Here is a 21,641-nt window from a genome sequence, read left to right on the forward strand (position 1 = left end):
GTGGTACCTAATAACATGGATGGCAAGGTACCATTCCATCTGGACACCAGAAAGAAACACTCTGTATCCTCACCTCTTATTTTAATGGCTCATTCTTAGAGCACAATAAACAAATGCTCACCCACCATCTTTAATTAAAAGGTATAAAAAGGAAGGGTTTCAGCCTTTCTTTGGAATCCTGCTTTAGAAGACCCCTTGCATAACCTGGGAGCTTCCCTACTTTATTCTTCCTTCCTTCCTTTCTATTTCCACAAATAAAGTCTTTTACTAAATTTAATTATTTACTCTCCTTTCCTTTGTTTTCAGTTTTGACAAGAATCTGAACGTCTGTGCCTGCTGCAATATTTTCTCCTAACTAGCCCACATCTTTCCTCCTTCTCTTCTGGTAATCATTTATTGGTCTTACATAGATTAAATATTTACTTTTTAATATCAAGCTAATCTGTTTGCTTTCTCCACCATATGTGTGTAAAATCATATGGTGTTTTTCTTTCTTCTGACTATTTCACTAAACATACTACCCTCTAGGCCCATCACTGTTGCAAATGGCATAATTTAATGTTTCCTGTAGCAGAAGGTACCATTGTGTGTATACATATAAAATCTACTTTATTCGTGATGGACACTTAAGATTCCTTATTTGTGTTAGACAGTTAAGATTGTTTGCCAAAAAAAAAAGATGTTTGCAAAAAATGACTATTATAAACAACCCTTCAACAAACAAGGGGGTGACAACTATCACTTTGAATCTGTGTTTATATTCTTTAGGTAAATATATGGAAGTGAGTTAACTATATTAACAGGACTATCTTTTTGTTGTTGTTGTTTTGTTTTGTTTGGGGGGGGGGTTTACACTTAGTGGTGCTCAGGAAATATTCCAGGCTCTGTGCTTAGGGATTATTACTGATAGGTCTTGGGGGGAACCAAATGGGGTGCTGGAGTTCAAACCCAGGTCACCTATGTGTAGACAAGTGTCCTCCCTACTCACTGTATTTTCCTCGGGCTCCAACTATAAGTATCTTTTGCAGAATTTATATTCTCTGGTTTATATAGTTTTATATAGTTTATATAGTTTTATATAGTTCTCTGGTTGTTTCGAACTCTTCGAAACAAAATCATTTCTTTTTAAGACGATTTCATAGGATAGATAGTCTTGCAGTTGTGGCAATTAAATTGGACTTGTTTCCTGTATAATATTAAATCCAGGCAGGGTATCCATTTTAGAGCTAGTCTCAGAGGGAAAAAAAATGGAACAAAAATGTGAATTTAAGAGGTTAAGTCTGGCATTCTTAGGAGATCTTCAAAGATCCCCAGCCGTGGTGAGCTGAGGATTTTAGGACTACGATATCCCACTTCGCGTAAGTCATAAAAACTAGAAACTGACTCAGGAACCGGAGGAGTTCCAACTTCTAGAAATTTAAAGTGCGAGCCCCTCATTTAACTCAGAATGTCATTTCCTCTAGTTCTCTTCCTCAGAGGGTCTTTCTTTCTTGTGTTTGGCCCAAACCCGGTGACGTTCAGGAGTTGCGCGCAAGGCAGACGCCTTACTCCTCGCGCCACCGCTCTGGCCCCCCCTCGGTGCATCTTTCCAGCTCTCTCAGTGGGACTCTCGCTCTCCGACCCAGCCCGAGCCGGGCCGCGCTCAGGCCCCGCCTAGAACCCTCCTCCTGCCCCGCCCACCCGCGGTCACAGTCCCACTCATTTTAGCATCCGCCCTACGTCAGCACGTCGTCAGCCGTCGAAAGCGGGCAGCCAATGAGCGGCGACGGAGCGGCCGTCCCGGGCGCTAGTCCCCCTGCGCACGCGCGCTCGTCCCGCGGGCGCTCGGAGGACCTGGCGGAGCCCGGCGCTGACGGAGGCCCGAGGGCGGCGGAGGCGGAGCGCGGCGTGAGCCGGGGGCATGTCCGCGGCGGGCGCCGTCTAGGGCCCGGCCAGCCAGCCGCCGCCACCACGCTGTCCGTCGCGGCCCGACGCAAGCGAGCCAGGCCGAGGGCCGTGGCGGCGATGCAGCGCCGGCGGCGTCCTCCTCCGCCCGCGTCTCCGCTGCCCGAGGGCGGCGGCGGCGGCGGCGGGGCGGCGCGCGCCGAGGTGGAAGTGCCCTTCTCGGCGGGGCGCCTGGGCTCGGCCGCGGCCGTGGCGGCGCCCGCCGCCCCGCGCCAGCCCGAGGACGAGGAGGAGAGGCTGGAGCGCGAGCACTTCTGGAAGATCATGAACGCCTTCCGCTACTACGGGTGAGGGCCTCGGGGTCCCCGCCTCCCCCGGGCACCCTCGCCCCGGCACCCGCCTCGCGTCTCCTCCCGCGCGCGACTGCAGCCCGAGCTGGGGCAGCCGGCTCCCACCGCCCTCCCGGGCCCCGTCCTTAGCCTTCCTGGGGGTTTGGCTTCGGGGCTTGCCTGGCGAGGGACCCGGGAGGAAGGGAAGGCTGAGACCGTTCCGGATCTGGATGGTTGGACGGTGCTGGGCGAGTTCGGCGAGGTTATCGCCCAGTCCAAGTCTCTCTGTCTCTCTGTCTCTCTCTGTCTCTGTCTGTCTATCTGTCTCTCTCTCTCCCCCCCCCCCACGCACACACGTGGGAGACTCGCTGTATATTGTTGCCGTGTCCAAGTCTCTCTTCTCTCTGTCTCTGTCTCCCTCTGTCTCTGTCTGTCTCTCTCTCCCCCCATACACACACGTGGGATACTTAGTTTCTGTAGATTTTCACCATGTCCAAGTATGTCTCTGTCACACACACACACACACACACACACACACACACACACACACGAGATACTCTAAGATTGTGCACCCCAAACCGCCCAGTGCCAGCGATCTCGCCACCGCTAGCATCCCCAGTGTCCCCGCAGGGTGGACGAAATGCTCCTGGGCTGAGCCGGTAAATTCTGCATTTCTGATTTCTTTCAGAATCTCGGTTCCAGCGGTTTTGGGTACTGTAGTAACTCTGACACTTCTAACTCCGCCCCTTGTATTCTTGGTAGATGTTAACATCCTGTAGGCACACACATTCGAATTCCAAGATCCGGAAGGAATTCAAGTCCAGTGAAATTTGCTGGTTAAGGATTGTGCCTTTTAGCTGTAGGCTATGGCCCACCTACGCTTGTGTTCCGAGTTAGCAATTAGAATTACATAGGACCTCCTAGACGAGGAAATTGATCTCTTTAGAGCTTCATATGCAAACTTTAAAAAAATACTTCCCGACCTACTTCTTCAAAGGCAGGGGAACCAATAGTGGTTAAGTTACTTTGTTGCTTTTCAGAATGTAGAAATTTATTTAAGTATTTAGTATTAGGTTACATTTTGTGACTCTGAAGTTCACAGATCTTAAGTCTACAAATGAAACCCTGGCCTGTGGACCATGGCGTATGTTACTTAATGAGACCAAAAAGACATTAGTACCATGAGGTTTTTATTTCGTATTAATAGAGAAAGGCAGACAGCTACATTGAGTTTAATGCAAATACTATGCCTGGAAGATCTGTCCAGGCAGAGAAGAGAGAAATTAGATATCTTTGTGTCTGGTAGATACATTTTATTATTGCAAATCTAAAAAGTATACTGGGAATTGTCTTGGGAATCTAATGACTCCAATTATTTAAAAAGTGCTTGTATATGATTCTAATATACAAGGACTAAATTAATTTGAAAGGATTAGTTCTCAGGTGGATCTGCTTTAGAAAAAACAAAAGGCTTTGACCTAAAAACTAAAGTAGTATTTTTTTGAGAAAGGAATGCTTTTGTTCATATTTCAGTCATTATGATACACTGAAAATAGGTATTTTTTTTTATCTCTAGCTTACCGTTTTATTATAGGTTTGTTTGAGGACATTTTCAGTTTGGGGACATGTTTTTATTTACAGTATTCTTTTTTTTTTTTCAGGCCACACCCATTTGGTCCTCAGGGGTTATTCCTGGCTAAGCGCTCAGAAATTGCCCCTGGCTTGGGGGGACCATATGGGACAGGGGGGGGGAGGGGATCGGACCTTGGTCCTGATCCTTGGCTAGCACTTGCAAGGCAGACACCTTAACTCTAGTGCCACCTCACCGGCCCCTATTTACAGTATTCTTTTTTTTTTGGTTTTTGGGCCACACCCGGCGGTGCTCAGGGGTTACTCCTGGCTGTCTGCTCAGAAATAGTTCCTGGCAGGCACCGGGGACCATATGGGACACCGGGATTCGAACCAACCACCTTAGCTCCTGGGTTAGCTGTTTTCAAGGCAAACACCGCTGTACTATCCCTCCGGGCCCTATTTACAGTATTCTTAATGAAGTACTTTATATTCTTTTATTGTATAGTGTATTCAAAATAGTCTACGATTAAAATATATATTAGGAAAGTAACAAAGAGGGACTGGACCGGTGGCACAAGGGGTAAGGCCGCTAGCTCCTAGGCCAGACCACGGTGTGATCCCCCAGCATTCCATATGGTCCCCCAAGCCAGAGTGGCTTCTGAGCGCATAGACAGGAGTATCCCCTGAGCATCAAAAAAAAAAAACAAAAAAAAAAAAAGAAAAGTAACAAAGAATTGGGTGGGGCAAAGAAATGACTATTAGAAAGCCCTGTCTTGTGTTTCAACAGTTTTATGATTTTCTAGACCTGCACTTTCTCTAATATTATGACTACTTATATCTGACCAACCATTTTTTTTTTTGTTTTTTTTTCGTTTGTTTGTTTTTAGGTCATACCCGGCAATGCTCAGGGGTTATTCCTGGCTCTACGTTCAGAAATCGCCCCCAGCAGGCTCTGGGGACCATATGGATGTCGGGATTCGAACCAGCGATCTTCCACATGCAAGGCAAACGCCTTACCGCTGTGCTATCTCTCTGGCCCCAATATCTGACCAAATTTAAGCCTAAGTTAATTTAAATTTAAAGTTCATTTTTTCCTATCTCATTAGCTACATTTCAAGTGCTTAATAGCCACTTGTACCTCGTGTCTTGTGTCTTGCTGTATACGTACAGATCTAAGCTTTCCCAAATAATAGAGAGCCAGAATGATTATACACCAAGTAGGGCATTTACCTTGCATTTGTCTGAAATGGGTTCGACCCCTGACATCCTGTATGGCCTCCTTAGCCTGCTAGGAGTGATTCTGGAGTACAGAGCCAGTAATCAATTTTGAACAGTGCTGGTGTGTCCTCAAAACAAAACAAGACAATAGCCAAATTATAGTGTATTTCAAATTATATATTCTGAGTTATGATTTCTGATGGGTAGTCTTATCCTTAGAATTTTGGAAAATACTTTTTTAAGAGAGTTTGGTTTTATTGCTAAATATTTTTAGTTAATATATAGGATATTTTTGTTTAATATCCTACATATTAAATAGGACAGTAAATATCATAAATTTTTTCTCTTCCCATTATGGACTTCCAATTTTTTGCTTCCTATTGGTTTTGATTAGTTGGAATAGTCTCACTAAAATAAAAGTGTATTCTATAGCAGTGTACTGAATTATAGCAGTATACTTAATAATTGCAATAAACAATGATTATGTACCTTGAGTTGTTACTCTTATTATGAAGAAAGTACTTAGTCATGTCGAAATGAAGAAAGGTTCCTAGTCATACAAAAATACTAGAAATATTACGGTGGAAAAATTAATTTTTAGAAAAATCAAATTTTAGAAGTGGTTAGGTGAGATTTTTGTAAATTGAGTGACATGTTTTAACCATGGTACTTAAATAAAGATATTAAAAAAATAAAAATATCTTGATCAAATAAACCAAAAATAAAAAAATTGAGAGCTCATGTTTTTACAATGAGGAGGAGATAGGCAGATAAAAAGGTGAGCCACTTTTCTAGGATTAAGCATGCCTACTTGTGGTTACTAAAGGTCAGAAAACCAAGATTATTCACGAAAAATTTACACTATATTAATAGCAAAATGATTTTAGCCATGGCTGTTTAATTTTTGTTTCTGTTTTGGGGCCATACCAGCAATGCTCATGGTTTAATCATAGATCTGCACTCAGGGATGGGCTGGGGGAACCATATGGAAAGCTGGTGATCAAATCCAGGTCAGCCATGTGCAAGGCAAATGCCCTATCTGCTATTCTATCACTCGGCCCCATAAATATTTTTTTTTAATGAATCCACACAATATCTTTCTGGAAAGTTGTGCTTTCTTTTGTTTGTTATTTTTTAAGACCAGCTTGATGAAAGGCTGACCTAAGATAGAGGGAGTAACTGCTGAGATTAGCTTTCTGCAAAGCTGGGTTTAGAGATAACCTTGGGGAAATTTGACTGACTACTTTATTCCTTTAGCCACTGGAGGATGTTGCCCAGGAGAGTGTAAAAGATATAAAGTGTCCCTTGAGAGTAGGTTTGTCAAATTTTCTTTTAAGGACATGGCAATAAATATAGTTCTGAGGGTTGTCTGTGGTGGTCTTGGTCAGAAGTTAAATTCTGCCCTTAAATTTCCTTAAGTTATGCCCTTATATAGAAATATTTTTTGGTAATATCTAAACAAATGGACATCACTCTCTTTCAGTACATTTTTTTTTTTTTACAAATAATCAGAACATGGTATTTTGCCCACTATTTAAGCACATTGACTAAGAATGTAAGAAAATTTAAGTTAGCTCCTTTTACAGTAGTATAATAAGGATTGACTTCTTTCTCAAGCTTGGTGAAAATCCCATTTATTTTAAGAAAGTTACAATGTGGGGCCGGCGAGGTGGTGCTAGAGGTAAGGTGTCTGCCTTGCAAGCACTAGCCAAGGAAGGACCGCGGTTCGATCCCCCGGCGTCCTATATGGTCCCCCCAAGCCAGGAGCAATTCCTGAGCGCTTAGCCAGGAGTAACCCCGACATCAAACGGGTGTGGCCCAAAAAACCAAAAAAAAAAAAGAAAGTTACAATGTGATGTTATGGACATACAACATATATGTATATGATATAGATTCCATATTTTATAATTTTATAATAACATGATATTGTTATATGCATATATAATAAGAATATAATACATTATAAAATAATATGAATATATAATGTGTATAATTATGTATCATATATATAGAATACATATATTACTTTTCAACCTACTCCTCTTGACAAATAGGAACTGGCAGATATGTGTGGGCTCTTATGATTAATCCATCTCTCAACTCAACTTTTGAAAAGATGGAAGCATGTCTCTATGGAGAATCAAAAGTGGCATACTTGGAAAGTGTTGTACTTGAAAATTTTTATTGATGGCTTTTTTGATATGCTGTAAGTAAAGTAGGTGATGAGTGATAAAGATGAGATCTGAACTTCAGAAGCATTTGTCTGATTTGGGGGGGTTGTTATTAAGAAACTGTTCTCTCAGTAGTCTTTGGGAGACTTATTGAGGACCTGATATGTAAAAAGCACTGGAGGGGAAAATAAATTTTGTATATAGTTTTCAGAAGAAAACTTTCAGGAGAAAGCCCTAAGCGCTGCCGGTTGGACCCAAAAACCAAAAAAAGAAAAAAAAAAAAAGAAAGGAACTCAGAATCATATCATTTAACAAAGACTAATGAATTTCTAACTTGAGTTTATCTATGGTGATGACATTAATCAGTATTGGTCATTTAAGGATGATATGTGAAGTTTTTTTGTGATGAATGCCAAGTTCAATTTGGGTTTGTTGAGTTTCAAGATAATGTCCTAGAATGGTTGTCTGTAGTCAGGTGTCCAGGAATACTAAAGCAAAGTACAAAGAGATTGTTGAAACTCTTAACAGTGAATTGTAAACTGGTGCAATTTTGCTGTTTACCTAACATGTACAGTTCTTTTAGCATTAGTAATCAATCTGATAGGCATGTAAATTGATGCAGTTTTTCTGAAAATAAATTTTACCAAGAACCTTAGAAATTCTTACCCATTTTGAGCAAATAATCTTTGTTTCGTTTTGAATTTGTGGATTATTTCTTCCCCAAAATACAGATAGTGAACACAAAATTTATCATGTAGACAAAATGTCCAGTGCTTGGGAAATGGTATATAGATTTTGATTATGTAAGATGAGTGATGAATAATTATTACAGTAATTTATCGTATAGTCATTTTTAAGAGACTTTTTTGACCTGGGAAGATTCCTTTGATATGAATGAATCAAAAGTGCTGCTTAAACATTAATGTGCCTGTGAATTATTAGGTGATTTAGTTAAAAGGTGAGTTCCATTTCATTTGTTTTGGGATAGGACGGGAGTGATAGTATAGTAGGTGATCATTTGCCTTGCATGTGGCCAACCTGCAGTTGATCTTGGCTCCAGAAATGATTCTCTGAACCCTATCAGGAATGATTCCTGAGTGCAGATTCAGAAGTACCATATTTTCTGGCATATAAGACGACCCCTAATTTTGCAGTTAAAACATAGATTTAAGCCTATATTCGTTGTATCAGACAGAATGTTCCTGTGCTGCAACTGTATGTACCACAGTGAGCCAATCACAACAAGCAAAGGTTCAAAGGTTATACTGTAATAGATGTCCTCTCTGACTCTGGCCAATCTGAGCAGGCTTTTGACAGTGTAGATTCGGGTCCAGAACATTGTCTAATTTGCATGCATAAAAAGCCTGCTTGGATTGGTTGATTAGAGAGGCGGTCTGAGTGCAGGATCAAGTTGGAAAATTTGTTTTGTGGCAATATTCAGACAGTTTTCGTTTAGCAGCATATTGAAACATTCTTCAGGATATACTCGGCGTATAAGACGACCTCGATTTTCAGTTGACTTTTTTTTGTTTCAAAAGTCGTCTTATACGCTGACGGTAAAACCTGAGCACCACCATGTGTGTGGCCCACAAATAACAACAACTCAAAAATAATTATATTTGGCATAGATATAATAATTCGTACTGTAATTCACTTTTAAAGGATCTACTGTTCAATATACCTAACATTTTGTATAGGAAGGTGCTGTTTGACTTTGTCATACAATAAAACAGTATACCAAAAGGTTTACGTGGTTACCTCCCAAAGAGGGATTGTTAATTGTCACTTATGTTGCTCGGAGACCATGGGGTGATGGGATTTTACCTCGACCTCCTGATCCAATGCTCTAGCTAATAGGGTTTTCCCCTCCCAGCATTCCTTTAAAATTTTTTTGATACTGTAATTTACAATAGTGTTATAATCTGCACAATATCCAGAGTGACATCATCCCTCATTGTAAATTTCCAACTCTGGGTCCCATCTTAAATTGTGCAAGGTCAGGGTTATAGTACAGTGAGCAGGGCACTTGTCTTGCATGTGACTGACCTAGATTCAATCCTGGCATGTAATGTGGTTCTCTGAACATCTTTAGGAGTAATTAATTACTGAGTGCAGAGTCAGGCATGAACCCTGAACACTGCCAGGAGTGCCAGGCACGGGGGACCATATGGGACACCGGGATGCAAACCAACCACCTTAGGTCCTGGATCGGTTGCTTGCAAGGCAAACGCCGCTGTGCTATTTCTCCGGGCCCCTCAATCATATTTTTTTTTTCATATGAATTCAGTTCCTTTTATTCAGAGCCTGCATCTTTACGATTGGTATAAACGGAAATAAAATACAAACAACTTGTTATTAACATTACAGACTGCAGTTATTAACTGAAAGGATACAGTATAAAGAAGTCAACTGTTCACTTTCTTGCTTCAGAATTATCCCAGTCATTTTGTGGTAGCAAATTCGGGCAAGAAATGATAAGATTATTATTTCTTATTAGATATACTCCAAGAATTTCCAAGACCGATCAGTTGTGCTGCAAATTAAACAGCGGTTCATTCAACATAGCCCTTATCATTCATGATTTTTCCTACGGACCTGCCATTTCTAGGTTGTGTCTATTCAGATCAGATGGATATAAATTACATCTTAGTTTTTAGATATAGTAAACTTGCACTTACTTTCCCTTGCCAGTGGCATATCTAGTGGTATACCATGAAGCTAAAAACACATTCATAAAAGGCATTTTACATATAAAATCCTTCATGTGAATTTTGGTTCTTACTTTTCTTCTAGCTCATCTTTATTTTCTTCTATTATTTGTTCTTCCGCCTCATCACCAAAAGTTTGTTCCTCCAGCAAGGTGGTAAAGGAGAGAGATCTAGCAGCCACTTCTGCAGCGAGGCCAGCAGTGAAGGTAAAACCTGGTGACAAGTGTAGTTGTGCCAGCCTCTCCTTAATGGAGGCCTGAACAGTGTCCCTGGGTGCCGGGTGAGCAGTGGCCAGGCCGCCTATATCTGCCTGCTGAGATTCCTCTTCACTCTCACATTGGTAACACACATTTTCTTCAGTCCCTTGGAGGAAGAGTTCGTTTGTAGAACTGTCTTTATAGTTATCATCTAGAGTAGTTTCACAGAGATGCTCAGTCCTACTTATTTCATTGCCACTGGTGGAAGGTTCGCTATTTTCCTCTTCAGTATCATTTTTGCCAACTTTCCCCATATCTGAATCCACTGATGGCTCTGAATTACTTATGGGTTCCACTGAGTCTACAGGAGACAATGGTTTCAACACAGCATAGTCACTGAAGAGAAGCTGCTTCCACTTCTGCCTTTCTGCCTCACAGGCTTTGAATCCCAGCACAGATTTTAATTCCTGGAGTACCCTCTTAGACTCTTCATGTTCACGTTTCTGTCTCTCTTTATCTTCTGGAGACAAGTAACAAAAATCGTCTTTTCTAAAATCACTGTCAATGTCCATATCATCTACATAGGCTTCTAATTCCTGCTCCTCGGGGATGGGATCTTTGTCTGCAATGTGGAGAGAGGGCTGCGCTGGGGGGCTTACTGCACAGCGAGGTTTTACACAGGCCCCTTCAGTCTTACCTTTATTATCTGTATTTCTTCGAAGCAGTCTGTCCACTTGAGAAATGGCCTCTTCCCAGCAACTATTACTTGCTTGAACATGGGGCTCAATCAACTTTAATTTCTGGTCTAGGATTTGATAACCCTCTGACACTAGTTCTTGAGTTTCTTTAGTACAAACAAGCTTTTCAAGTTCATCTTCCAGAATTATCACCTCATTCAGTAATGCTTTCAGATGGAGCTGCAAGCTGCGCACTGCTGTGTGAACGCTGTTCAGTTCCTTGGACTTCTGGGTTTTGGATAAACGCTGGGGTATTGTTTGGTGCTGGGTTTCAAAATACCTATGGAATTCATAGCTGCGCTTAAGCTCTTCCAAGCAGGCAGAATGAGCATGAGGTAGACCTTCAGTCACATCAGATAAAATACGATGAGGCAAAAGTTCTGGAGTAAGTAGAAGCCCGGGAGGTGAATTATTTGTAGAAAGTAACAGGGCTAATCTTCTGAAGAACTCTGAACTTTGTGCTACCCAGAGTTGGTATAAAACCTTCAGTGCAGGCAGGCGGTAGCCATCTGTAAGATTGTATGCTTCCTCTTCTGATATCTGCTCTTCTCAATCATATTTTTATAGTTATAAATTGTCGTTTGCTTTGTTATTTAGTGAAGAATTTGTAACAAAGTGGAAATATACATGTTCTAAGTTGATGTCCTTTAAGAAACTGCAAGATTTCAAATGCCAGGGTAGTATCTATCATTCTAATGGAATGAATGTTCAAAAAGACAACATTAAAATAAGATAGGCTTCTTTAAAAATCTTTTGCCAACTTAAAAAAACACCTTTTATGTTTTAGCACCAGTATGCATGAGCGAGTGAACCGGACCGAAAGACAATTTCGATCACTTCCAGCTAATCAACAGAAACTACTTCCTCAGTTTCTTCTACACTTGGACAAGATACGAAAATGCATTGATCATAATCAAGAAATACTACTGACCATTGTGAATGATTGCATACATATGTTTGAAAATAAAGAATATGGACAAGATGTATGTGAATGTTTACTATATTTGTTTTTATATTAGGATTTAATCTACATGAGGGTATTATATTTACAGATTTCATCTTTTTGTTATGCTAGACACTGATCTACTCAGAATATTTTCACTTAGATATTAATCATTAGATGAGTCTTAGCACAAACCTTATGCCAGTAACTAAATTTATTTTAAAAATAAAGTATATTGGTAGTTTTATTTTTCAAGTGTTCTTGGGTATAAAGTTAGTGGTGTAAAGTTTTGTAAACAACTAGCTAGGTAAGATTACTTTCATTTCTTATATCTGTTATCTGTTGATTTTGTTTTTTTTTTTTAACTTTTTGGGTCACACCCAGTGGTGCTCAGTTCTTTCTTCTGGCTCTTACACAGGGACTACTCCTGGCCATGGGACCATAATGAGGTGCTGGGGATTGAACCCAGGTTGACCATGTGCAAGACGTTCTACCTATTTTACTATCACTCTGGCCCAATAGCCCTTTTCTTTTGTTTTTTGGACACACCCAGTCCTGTTCAGGGCTTACTCATAGTAAGTGCAGTATGGCTACCCTGAGACTGAACCTGGGTCAGCTTTGTGCGAGACAAACACCCTGCTGGCAGTTCTATTTCTCTGACAGTAGCCCTTTTTATTTATTTTGATTATAAATATATAAATATAAATGGTTTATATATAAATATATATGTACATATATATATTGTTTGTTTGTTTGTTTTTTTGGGCCACACCCAGCAGTGCTCAGGGGTTATTCCTGGCTCTGTGCTCAGAAATCACTCCTGGCAGGCTTTGGAGAACCATATGGGTTGTCAGGGATTTAACTTGGGTTGGCCATATTTTTTTTTTTTTTTTTTTTTTTTTTTTTTGTTTTTGGGTCACACCCGGCAGTGCTCAGGGGTTACTCCTGGCTGTCTGCTCAGAAATAGCTCCTGGCAGGCACGGGGGACCATATGGGACACCGGGATTCGAACCAACCACCTTTAGTCCTGGATCGGCTGCTTGCAAGGCAAACACCGCTGTGCTATTTCTCCGGGCCCGGGTTGGCCATATTTAAGGCAAATGCCCTACCAGCTGTGCTATCACTGGCCCTAGCCCTTTTTAGCTTAAAGAAATGTTTGTTTAAGAAACTCAAGGCCTCTTTTTAGGTCTATAGGATATTATTGATATACTCAAGTGTGATCCTTTTTATTCTGTCCCATCAATGACCATGGGAAACTTTTTTTCTCTCAGAGGATGTCTGATGTTCATTGCTGCTTAGTTCTGAGTACAGACTGCTTAATTATATGGTGGTTTCATAACTAATGAACCTTTATCTAGGGCTTAAGGGAGATCACCAAACATTTTTTTCATCTAGGTTCTCAAGCTGCTCTTGAACCCTGGTTGAGGTGAGAAGCTAATGTCTTATTCAATAATTATCTATATAACCCCATTAGTAGCATGTCTGTTTAGTCATATTCAAAATTGATTACTGAAAAAAAAAGGTAATTGATTTCTGTTTTTTAAACAGGGAAATGGAAAGATTATGCCAGCCTCTACATTTGACATGGATAAATTAAAATCCACATTGAAACAGTTTGTGAGAGACTGGAGTGAAACTGGGAAAGCAGAAAGGGATGCCTGCTACCAGCCAATCATTAAAGAAATATTAAAAAATTTTCCAAAAGAGAGATGGTAAATAGTATCTTGTTTTTAACCAGTTACTTTAAGATATGTAAGCACTGAGTTTCTCTAAAAGAAACCTTTTTGATGCATTTTTATAGTTGGTTGCTCTCCAGTGTTTTGCATGTTTAGGCTTGAGGTGTTATATTATTTCAAGGATACATTGTTTGCAGTGAACATGAATAATGTTCTAGTGCTTTGGAGAATTTCTAAAAAGTAATGTGAGGTAGACTGCTAATTATCAGTGATATCTTTTTTATAATTTGCTTTATGATAGAGCAAAAGTGGCTTAATTTTTCACAAGATTTACATGTAAGCACTTAAGGAGCATAGATATTTATTTTTGTGCCATGAAAATCGTAGAAGAATGTGATCTGCTTAGTAATGATTGTAGAAAAATGAGTTTAGCTTGAAGTAGTTCTCAAAATACTTAAAAAGCAAATTTGTGATACTTGAGATAATTTAAGTGGTAAAGCATATGCCTAACACCCGTATGACCCTGAATTCAAATCCCCTGTAGTGAATTAGTGATACTGTTTGGGACTAGGTGACCCCAATGTCCCAAACTTCTAGACCTCTACTGGGAACAAGAATTTTAGGGAGTGACTCCTTATTAAAAGGCATTTTGGGGGTGTAGGCATATGACTTAGGGTTTGAGTAACTGCTTTATATGTGTGAGTCTTTGGGTTTGATTCCTAGAACTCCAAATGGCGGCCAAATTTGTGATAAAATATCATTTTTTCATGTTCATATTAAGTACTATCTAGCAGCAAATATGACTACTGGTATAAAACTTGAATACTATATATCTTCGTTTTAACTCCTTATCAAATAGATATTGTGTAAATAATTTCTTCCATTCTGTGGGTAGTCTTTGTATCCTGATCATTGTTTTCTTTGAGATGCAGAAGCTTCTTAGTTTAAGGTAGTCTCATTTGTTTATCTTTGCTTCCAAGTTCTTGGTCTTTGAAGTTACCTTTAACTTCAGTGTCATGGAGAATTGAGTTTGTGGTTTCTTCTATTTACATTGTGGAGTCTGGTCTGACATCAAGGTCTTTAGTCTTTTTGACTTATACATGGTGTTAGAAAGAGGTCTAAGTTTGTTGGTTTTTTTCTCTTTTTGCATGGAGATGATCAGTTTTCCCACTACTTGTTGAAGAGGTTTTTCCTTGCTTCACTTCATAAATTTTGCTCCTTTATCAAAGATTACCTGTTAATAAGCTTGTCTGTCTCAGGATATTCAACTTTAATCCTTTGAGGATCTGTTATTATTCTAGTACTATGCTCTTTTAATTACTACCACTTTGGAGTCGAATTTTGGGGGAAAGTGATGTCTCCCATTCTTTTTTTTTTAGGATTGCTTTAGTTCAGGGGTCCTCAAACTTTTTAAACAGGGGGCCAGTTCACTGTCCCTCAGACCACTGGAGGGTCTGACTATAGTAAAAACAAAACTTATGAACGAATTCTTATGCACACTGCATATATCTTATTTTGCAATGAAGAAACAAAACAGATATAAATACAATATGTGGCCCGCGGGCCATAGTTTGAGGACCACTGCTTAGTTATTCTTGGGAACTTATTGTTTCATATGATTTTTCAGGAGTATTTACTCTGTTTCTTTGAAAAAAAAAATTGACGGGACTATATTATTATTATATTATTATAGGGAATACATTGAATGTATACAGTGCTTTAGGGAGTATTGCCATTTGAATGAAGTTATTCCATAGAAAACATTGAACAGGGATGTTCAATATAATATTATATTATTTAGGGACTACATTGAGTGGTACAGTGCCATTTTAATGAAGTTAATCCGTACAAACCATTGAACAGGGATGTGTTCTCATTTCTTAGTGTCCTCTTATTTCTTGAAGTAATGTGGCATTTTCTTGGTATAGGTCTCTCAACCTCTTTAGTTACACTGATTCCCTGGACCTTGATTATCTGAGGCACAGTTGTGAAATGGATTTATTTTAATGTCTCTTCTTTTACATTCATATGTGGTAAATCATGGAATTTTATGCAGTAACTTTGTAGCCTGCTACTTTTTTATATTACTGCTTCTAGAAGCTTTTGTGTGTGTGTGTGTGTGTGTGTGTGGAGTGTTTAGTCTTTTAGAGAAAATAGTGAAACCCTTTGACAACTTTTCCTATCTGGATATCCTTGATAATTTTTTCTTTTCAAATTGCTATCAGAATTACTTCCAGTACTACTGTATTAAATAGAAGTGGTAAGAGTGGACAACCTTGATGTATGCCTGATCTTACAGGAAAGATTTTTTTCCCCCCATTGAGTATGATGTTTGCTTTGGGCTGTAGTAAATGGCTTTGGACTATATTCAGGAAAGTTCCTTCAGTTTCTATTCTGTTAAGAGTTTTTATCTTGAATGAGTTCTGGATCTGGTCATATTCTTTTTTTGCATCTATTGATAATGGTCATATGATTTATTTTTTCTTTTACTGATATGATGGATTATGGGTTTTTTTTTGGATTTGTTTTACTTGTGTATGTTAACCCATCTTTGCATGCCCGAGATGAATGGTCATGGTGTATGGTCTTTTTTGATTACATGTGGATTCTCTTTGCTAGTATTTTGTTGAGGATCTTTACATCTATGTTCATCAAGGAAAGTGGCCTGTAATTCTTTTTCTGTGGTGGTTTTTTTTGTTTGTTTGTTTGTTTGTTTTGTTTTGTTTTTTTGGTGGTATCTTTGCTTTTGGTATCTGGGTGATGTTAGTTTAGCATAACAGAGACTGTTAGGGATGTTTCTTCGGAAGAAGATTTGCAATAGATCTTTAAAGGTTTGAAGGAGTTCACTAGTGAATCCATTTGAACCTGGACTTTCGTAAAAAACAAATCTGATTAATTTGATTACTATTTCAATTTCCTTGATAGTCATAGGTCTGCTCAGGAATTCCTAATAATCTTCACTCAGAATTGGAAATTTACAGGAGTCCAAGAACTTAAACATTTCTTTGAAGTTTTCTTAATTTTGGCATAAAGATTCTCAATTTTGGCATAAAGATTCTCAAAATAATCTAATATTATTTTGGATTTCTGTAGTGTCTAATGACACTTTTTATTGCTGATACAATTTATTAGGGTTCTCTTTCTTTTTGGGTCTTGCTAATAGTTTAGCAGTTTTGTTAATTTTTTTGAAAATCCAATCTTGTTTATTGATCTTTCAGATTTTTGGGGGTGGCTGCCAGTTCATTAATTTTAGCTTTAAGGTTTTTGTTTTTTTTTGTTTCGTTTTGTTTTGGGGCCATACATGGTGATGCTCGGGGGTTACTCCTAGCTATGCACTCAGAAATCACTCCTGGCTTGGGGGACCATATGGGACAGGGGATCTAACTGTGACCCATCCTCGGTTAGTGCGTGCAAGGCAAATACCCTACCACTTGTGCCACCTGTGACCTCATCTGCTCTTAAGTTTTATTTCTTGTGCTTGCTTTTGACATTTTCTAATTTCTTAAGCTATGTTGTTACGTTAGTTATGTAGTTCTTCCTTTCTGATGAATGCTTGCAAAGCTATACATTTTCTTCTTAATAATTCTTTTGCTGTGTCTCAGAAATTCTCTTAATTGGTGTCCTCATTCTCATTTGTTTCCAGGAATCTTTGATTTTATCTCTGACTCATTGGTTGTTTAGTAGTGAGCTGCTCAATTTCCAGGTGCTTTAAGTTATTTCTATTCATTGCACATGGTTTGAGAAAATAGTTGATAAAGTTTCTATTCTTAATTTTATAGAGGTACTTTTTTTTTTTGGGGGGGGTCCACACCTGGCAGCGCTCAGGAGTCACTCCTGGATCTACACTCAGAAATTGTTCCTGGCAGGCTCAGGGGACCATATGGGATGCCGGGATTCGAACCACCATCCTCTGCATGCAAGGCAAATGCTCTACCTCCATGCTATCTCTCCAGCCCTAGAGGTACTTTTTTTGACCTAGCATGTGTTCTATCTTGGAAAATGTCTCATGTGCATTGGAGAAGAAAGTACTCAGCCTTTTGGGAATAAAGATCCCTATATATTCTTACTAAGTACTTCTCTTTCATTTCTTCCTTCAATGCCAGTATATACTTGCTGAGTTTTAGTCTAGTTGTTCAAGAGGTTACAGAGAGCCGTTGAAGTCTTCAGCTATGATTGTCCCATATTTGTATCTTCCAGCAAGTCTCTTGGAATATTTTTTAAGTGTCTTGCTAGTCCCTCATTAGGTGTGTAATGTTTAGGAGCCTTAAATCTATGTTGTCTGATAATAGAATAGCCACAGTGGGGTAATTGTGCACCGAACTAGATATGACCTCCCCTCCAAATGTCCAAAACAAAAGAAATGAAAAATACAAAATAAAACTTCCCAAATTCCAGATAAGTTACATGAGTTGAAGAGAGCTCATATATGTGTGTGGGGAGTGTGTGTGTGTGTGTGTGTGTGTGTGTGTGTGTGTGTTGTATAGTATCTATTTGTATTTTTTAGGAGTGGGGGGAACATAACTGACTCTGTGTTTAGGAATGACTCCTGATAATGCTTGGATGGGGTGCTGGGATCAAGCCATATGAAAGCAAATGCCTTACTTGCTGTACTGTGTCTCTGGTTTCATATTATCATTTTTTTTGACTTTTGACCACACTCTTGCCACAGTACTACTATTGCTCTGGCCCTTGAGCCCCTATTCTTTACATATATTCCCTGGTTTAACATTTTTTCTTTTGCTTTATGATATTCTCTCAAATTTTCTATTTTTCATTACTTTTTACAAAAATTCAGTTTTTTATTTTAGACAATGTTGTGTACAGTTATTCATAATACAGTTATTTCTATCATTTAATATGCTACCACAAATATAAAACTTCCTCCAAACAGGTCATCATTTTACCAACATTCTTGAAGCCTACCCCTTGGTAGATAGGAATTAATAATGTACTACTATTGGGAAATTAGGAAAATTGGGAAATTATGAGGTCCACAAATTTGAGGATTTGTAGTGCTGGACTGATGAACTTCTATCAAAACAGTAGTGGTTTATATGAGCCCTCTGAAGGACCCTAGAGTGATCTTTTGTGAGACTGTTATGTTCATGAGTTTTCTTGCTAGTATGGCTTCTCTTTCAAGAATTACTTGAGTCTGTCTCCACTTTTTTGTTTGTCTTTTTTCATTTATTTTTAGGGAGTAAGGTAGTTTTTATTGATACTTAAGAAGTGAGGGGGAAGAAAGAGAGGAAGTATGTGTTCAAGATATTACATGGGCTTCTCTATAGTGGAAAAAACAAGCAAAGATAATAGAGACAAGCATGCAATATAATATGCTCAAGTAGAACCTCTGGCTCAGATACACACTTTTTTTTTATTGTAATTTTTTGGGGAGAATACATATTGATCAGGGGTTATTCCTGGCTCTGCACTCAGGAATCACTCTTAGCTGGGCTCTGGGTACCATATGAGATGCCAATGATCGAATCCAGTGGTTATGCACGAGGTAAGTGCTCTACCCACTGTGCTATTATTCAGCCTTAATTGTAATATATTTTACATTACTCAAAAATTTTTAAATCTAATACAGCCTAGAAATTTTCCTCATTTTTTTTTTTTGGAGGGGGAGGGTTTGAGCAATTTCTGGTGCTGCTGGGGGCTAATCCCAGCTCTGAGCAAGCCGTGACACTGTTACATGACCGTGCTATCATGAAAATTGTGATTCATCATCTATTAGTCTAGAGGTAGTTCTATAAAAGGAGTCTTTTGCAAGACTTGCCTAAAGAGGAGGATATCAACCTGGAAATAAGGAGCAGAAATAAAAGCTGAAATATAATACAGAGAAATCTAAAATACTATAAACATTTACAAAGAAATCATTTGAGCAACCTAGAAGGATTGGATAAGTATTTTAGAACCTTGAAACATTTTATGAATAGATGTATCACAAACACAGTTATTGAAACACTAGTCAAGTGTCCTTTTAAAAACAAAAGGCCAGTACCAGATGACCTCATAAGTGAGTTCTCAGATACGTTCAGGAAACTAATTTTTAAAATATCCCCCCCAAAAAGGAGAGAAGGAATTCTTCCAAACCTTTTCAGTGAGGCTGTTTTACTCTTAATTCTAGAAAAAGGACAGCAAACAAAACAACAGCCTGATAACTAATGAACATAGACACAGAAATTACTTAAAGAGTTATTGTTCATTATGGTTAAGATTCATACAAGGGGGGCCGGGCGGTGGTGCTGGAGGTAAGGTGCCTGCCTTGCCTGCGCTAGCCTAGGACGGACCGAGGTTCGATCCCCCGGCGTCCCATATGATCCCCCAAGAAGCCAGGAGCAACTTCTGAGCGTATAGCCAGGAGTAACCCCTGAGCGTCACAGGGTGTGGCCCAAAAACCAAAAAAAAAAAAAAAAAAAGATTCATACAAGGGATGCAAAAGCTGGTCCTATGAGCAAATGAATTAATGTAATTCTCTCTGTAAGCAAAAATATAAAAAGTCAACATAATCTTAAAATAGACACTGAAAGCATTTGTCATGCATCAACATGATAAAAAAATCATTGTAAGGAGTAGGAACATACTTAAATGCAATAAAAGCTAACTATAAAACTCATAGCTAATACAATTAGTAATGTAAGGAAAGAATTTTGGAGGGCCCACACCCCAAGAGCATGTTTTTTTTTTTTGTTTTTTTTTTGGTTTTTGGGCAACACTTGGAGGTGCTCAGGGTTACACCTGGCTCTGTTCTCAGAAATTGCATCTGGCAAACGTGGGGGACCATATGGGATGCTGGGTATTGAACCTGGGTTGGTTGTATGCAAGGCAAATGCCTTATCTGCTGTGTTATTGTTCCAGCCCCAGGAAAGATTTTTTTTTAAGAGCCAAACATGACAGTTATATTCACTCTTTCTATACTCTAACGTGTTTTAATGTTAATCAGAGCAATCTGGTAAGAAATTGGGAAAGAAGTAAAACTTATTTTTAGATGGTATGATAATGTGCAGAAAAAGACCTTAAAGACCCATCAAAAACTACTAGAAACGTTAACTAAAGAAATACACAAAATCAGTACACATGAATTTGTTGCATTTTTAAACTAGAAATTTTTTTCTATTAAGCACCATGATTTACAAAGTTCATAAAAGTTTCAGGCATACAGTATTTCAATACTAGCACCAGTGTCTACCTCTTTCCAATATTAATCCCATGAATTTTTTTTTTTTTTTTTGGTTTTTGGGTCACACCGGCAGTGCTCAGGGGGTTATTCCTGGCTCTACGCTCAGAAATTGTTCCTGGAAGGCTCAGGGGACCATATGGGATGCCAGAAAATACTTTTTTTCTTTAATTTTTATTTTGACTAAAATGGATTACAAATCTTTCACAATAGTATTTTAGGTACATAGTGACATTGAATCAGGGGCATTCCCACCACCAATGTTGTCTTCCCTCCACCCCTGTTCCCAGCATGCAGTCCCCTTGTTGACCTCCCAGGCTGCTAGTATAAGTGGTCCCCTCTGTGTTTATCTTGTTGTAGATTGGGTATCGATTCTGTTGTCATTGGCTTTGGATTTGGTGTTTAACTCTGATCATTTTTTATCTCTGCTTAATGTTCATACGACTGTTTGGTCTTGGTACCCTCCATTATTTCCACCTCCATTTGTGAAGTGGAACAAGATGGTTCAAGTTATGTGGTTCTGTTTGAAGGAAAGAAAAAAAAATATAATAAAATGGGGCAAAGGTCAAACAAGTAAAAAATGGGAGGAGTCCTTCTAGAGGCTATAAATATCAATTTAAGAGAAGAAAGGGAAAAAGGAAGAAAAACATAATAACAATATAAAAAAATCAAAAACTCGAAAAGCACCACAGCAATAAAGACCACAACCACACAATAACCACAGCCCTAAAATAAAAACAAAGCAAACAAACAAAAAACACCATGGGGGGAAAAAAAACAAACAGCAACAATAACAAAACCAAAGAAAATTAATTTGTGCTTCTCTCTCTCTCTCTCTTTTTTTTTGCATGGGTATAGTAAATATTGGGGAGATTAGAAAGGGAATTCCCTTGGCCTAAGATATACAGGGTTTCTCTGTCCTTGAAGTATACTGTCATGGGAATAACTACAGGCTCTGTACATGTTCTTTTACTCTCCCCTAGATCTCCTTTGTGGTGTCTGGAAACTCCACTCCATCGTGGATGATAA

At 39.0% G+C, this 21,641-nt stretch overlaps 2 protein-coding genes across 2 annotated transcripts in view; one reads left to right on the top strand and one right to left on the bottom strand.

Moving 5' to 3' along the window:
• The first annotated feature begins 2,004 nt into the window (after positions 1-2,004).
• CARNMT1 (carnosine N-methyltransferase 1) overlaps positions 2,005-21,641 on the top strand; it is a 40,249-nt gene continuing 20,612 nt past the window's right edge. Inside the window, exons 1-3 of the mRNA XM_049769760.1 lie at positions 2,005-2,231; positions 11,604-11,799; positions 13,308-13,471. Of these exons, the coding sequence (XP_049625717.1) occupies positions 2,005-2,231; positions 11,604-11,799; positions 13,308-13,471 (587 nt within the window). The remainder of the gene's footprint in view (positions 2,232-11,603; positions 11,800-13,307; positions 13,472-21,641) is intronic.
• On the bottom strand, positions 9,439-11,365 carry LOC126003900 (vezatin-like; the record flags this gene model as incomplete). The annotated part of the gene is made up of 1 exon (XM_049770235.1): positions 9,439-11,365. A coding segment is annotated over one exon (1,413 nt), but the record flags the coding sequence as incomplete, so codon positions are not given.

Source organism: Suncus etruscus, chromosome 3 (assembly GCF_024139225.1).
Source record: "Suncus etruscus isolate mSunEtr1 chromosome 3, mSunEtr1.pri.cur, whole genome shotgun sequence".
NCBI lineage: Eukaryota > Metazoa > Chordata > Mammalia > Eulipotyphla > Soricidae > Suncus > Suncus etruscus.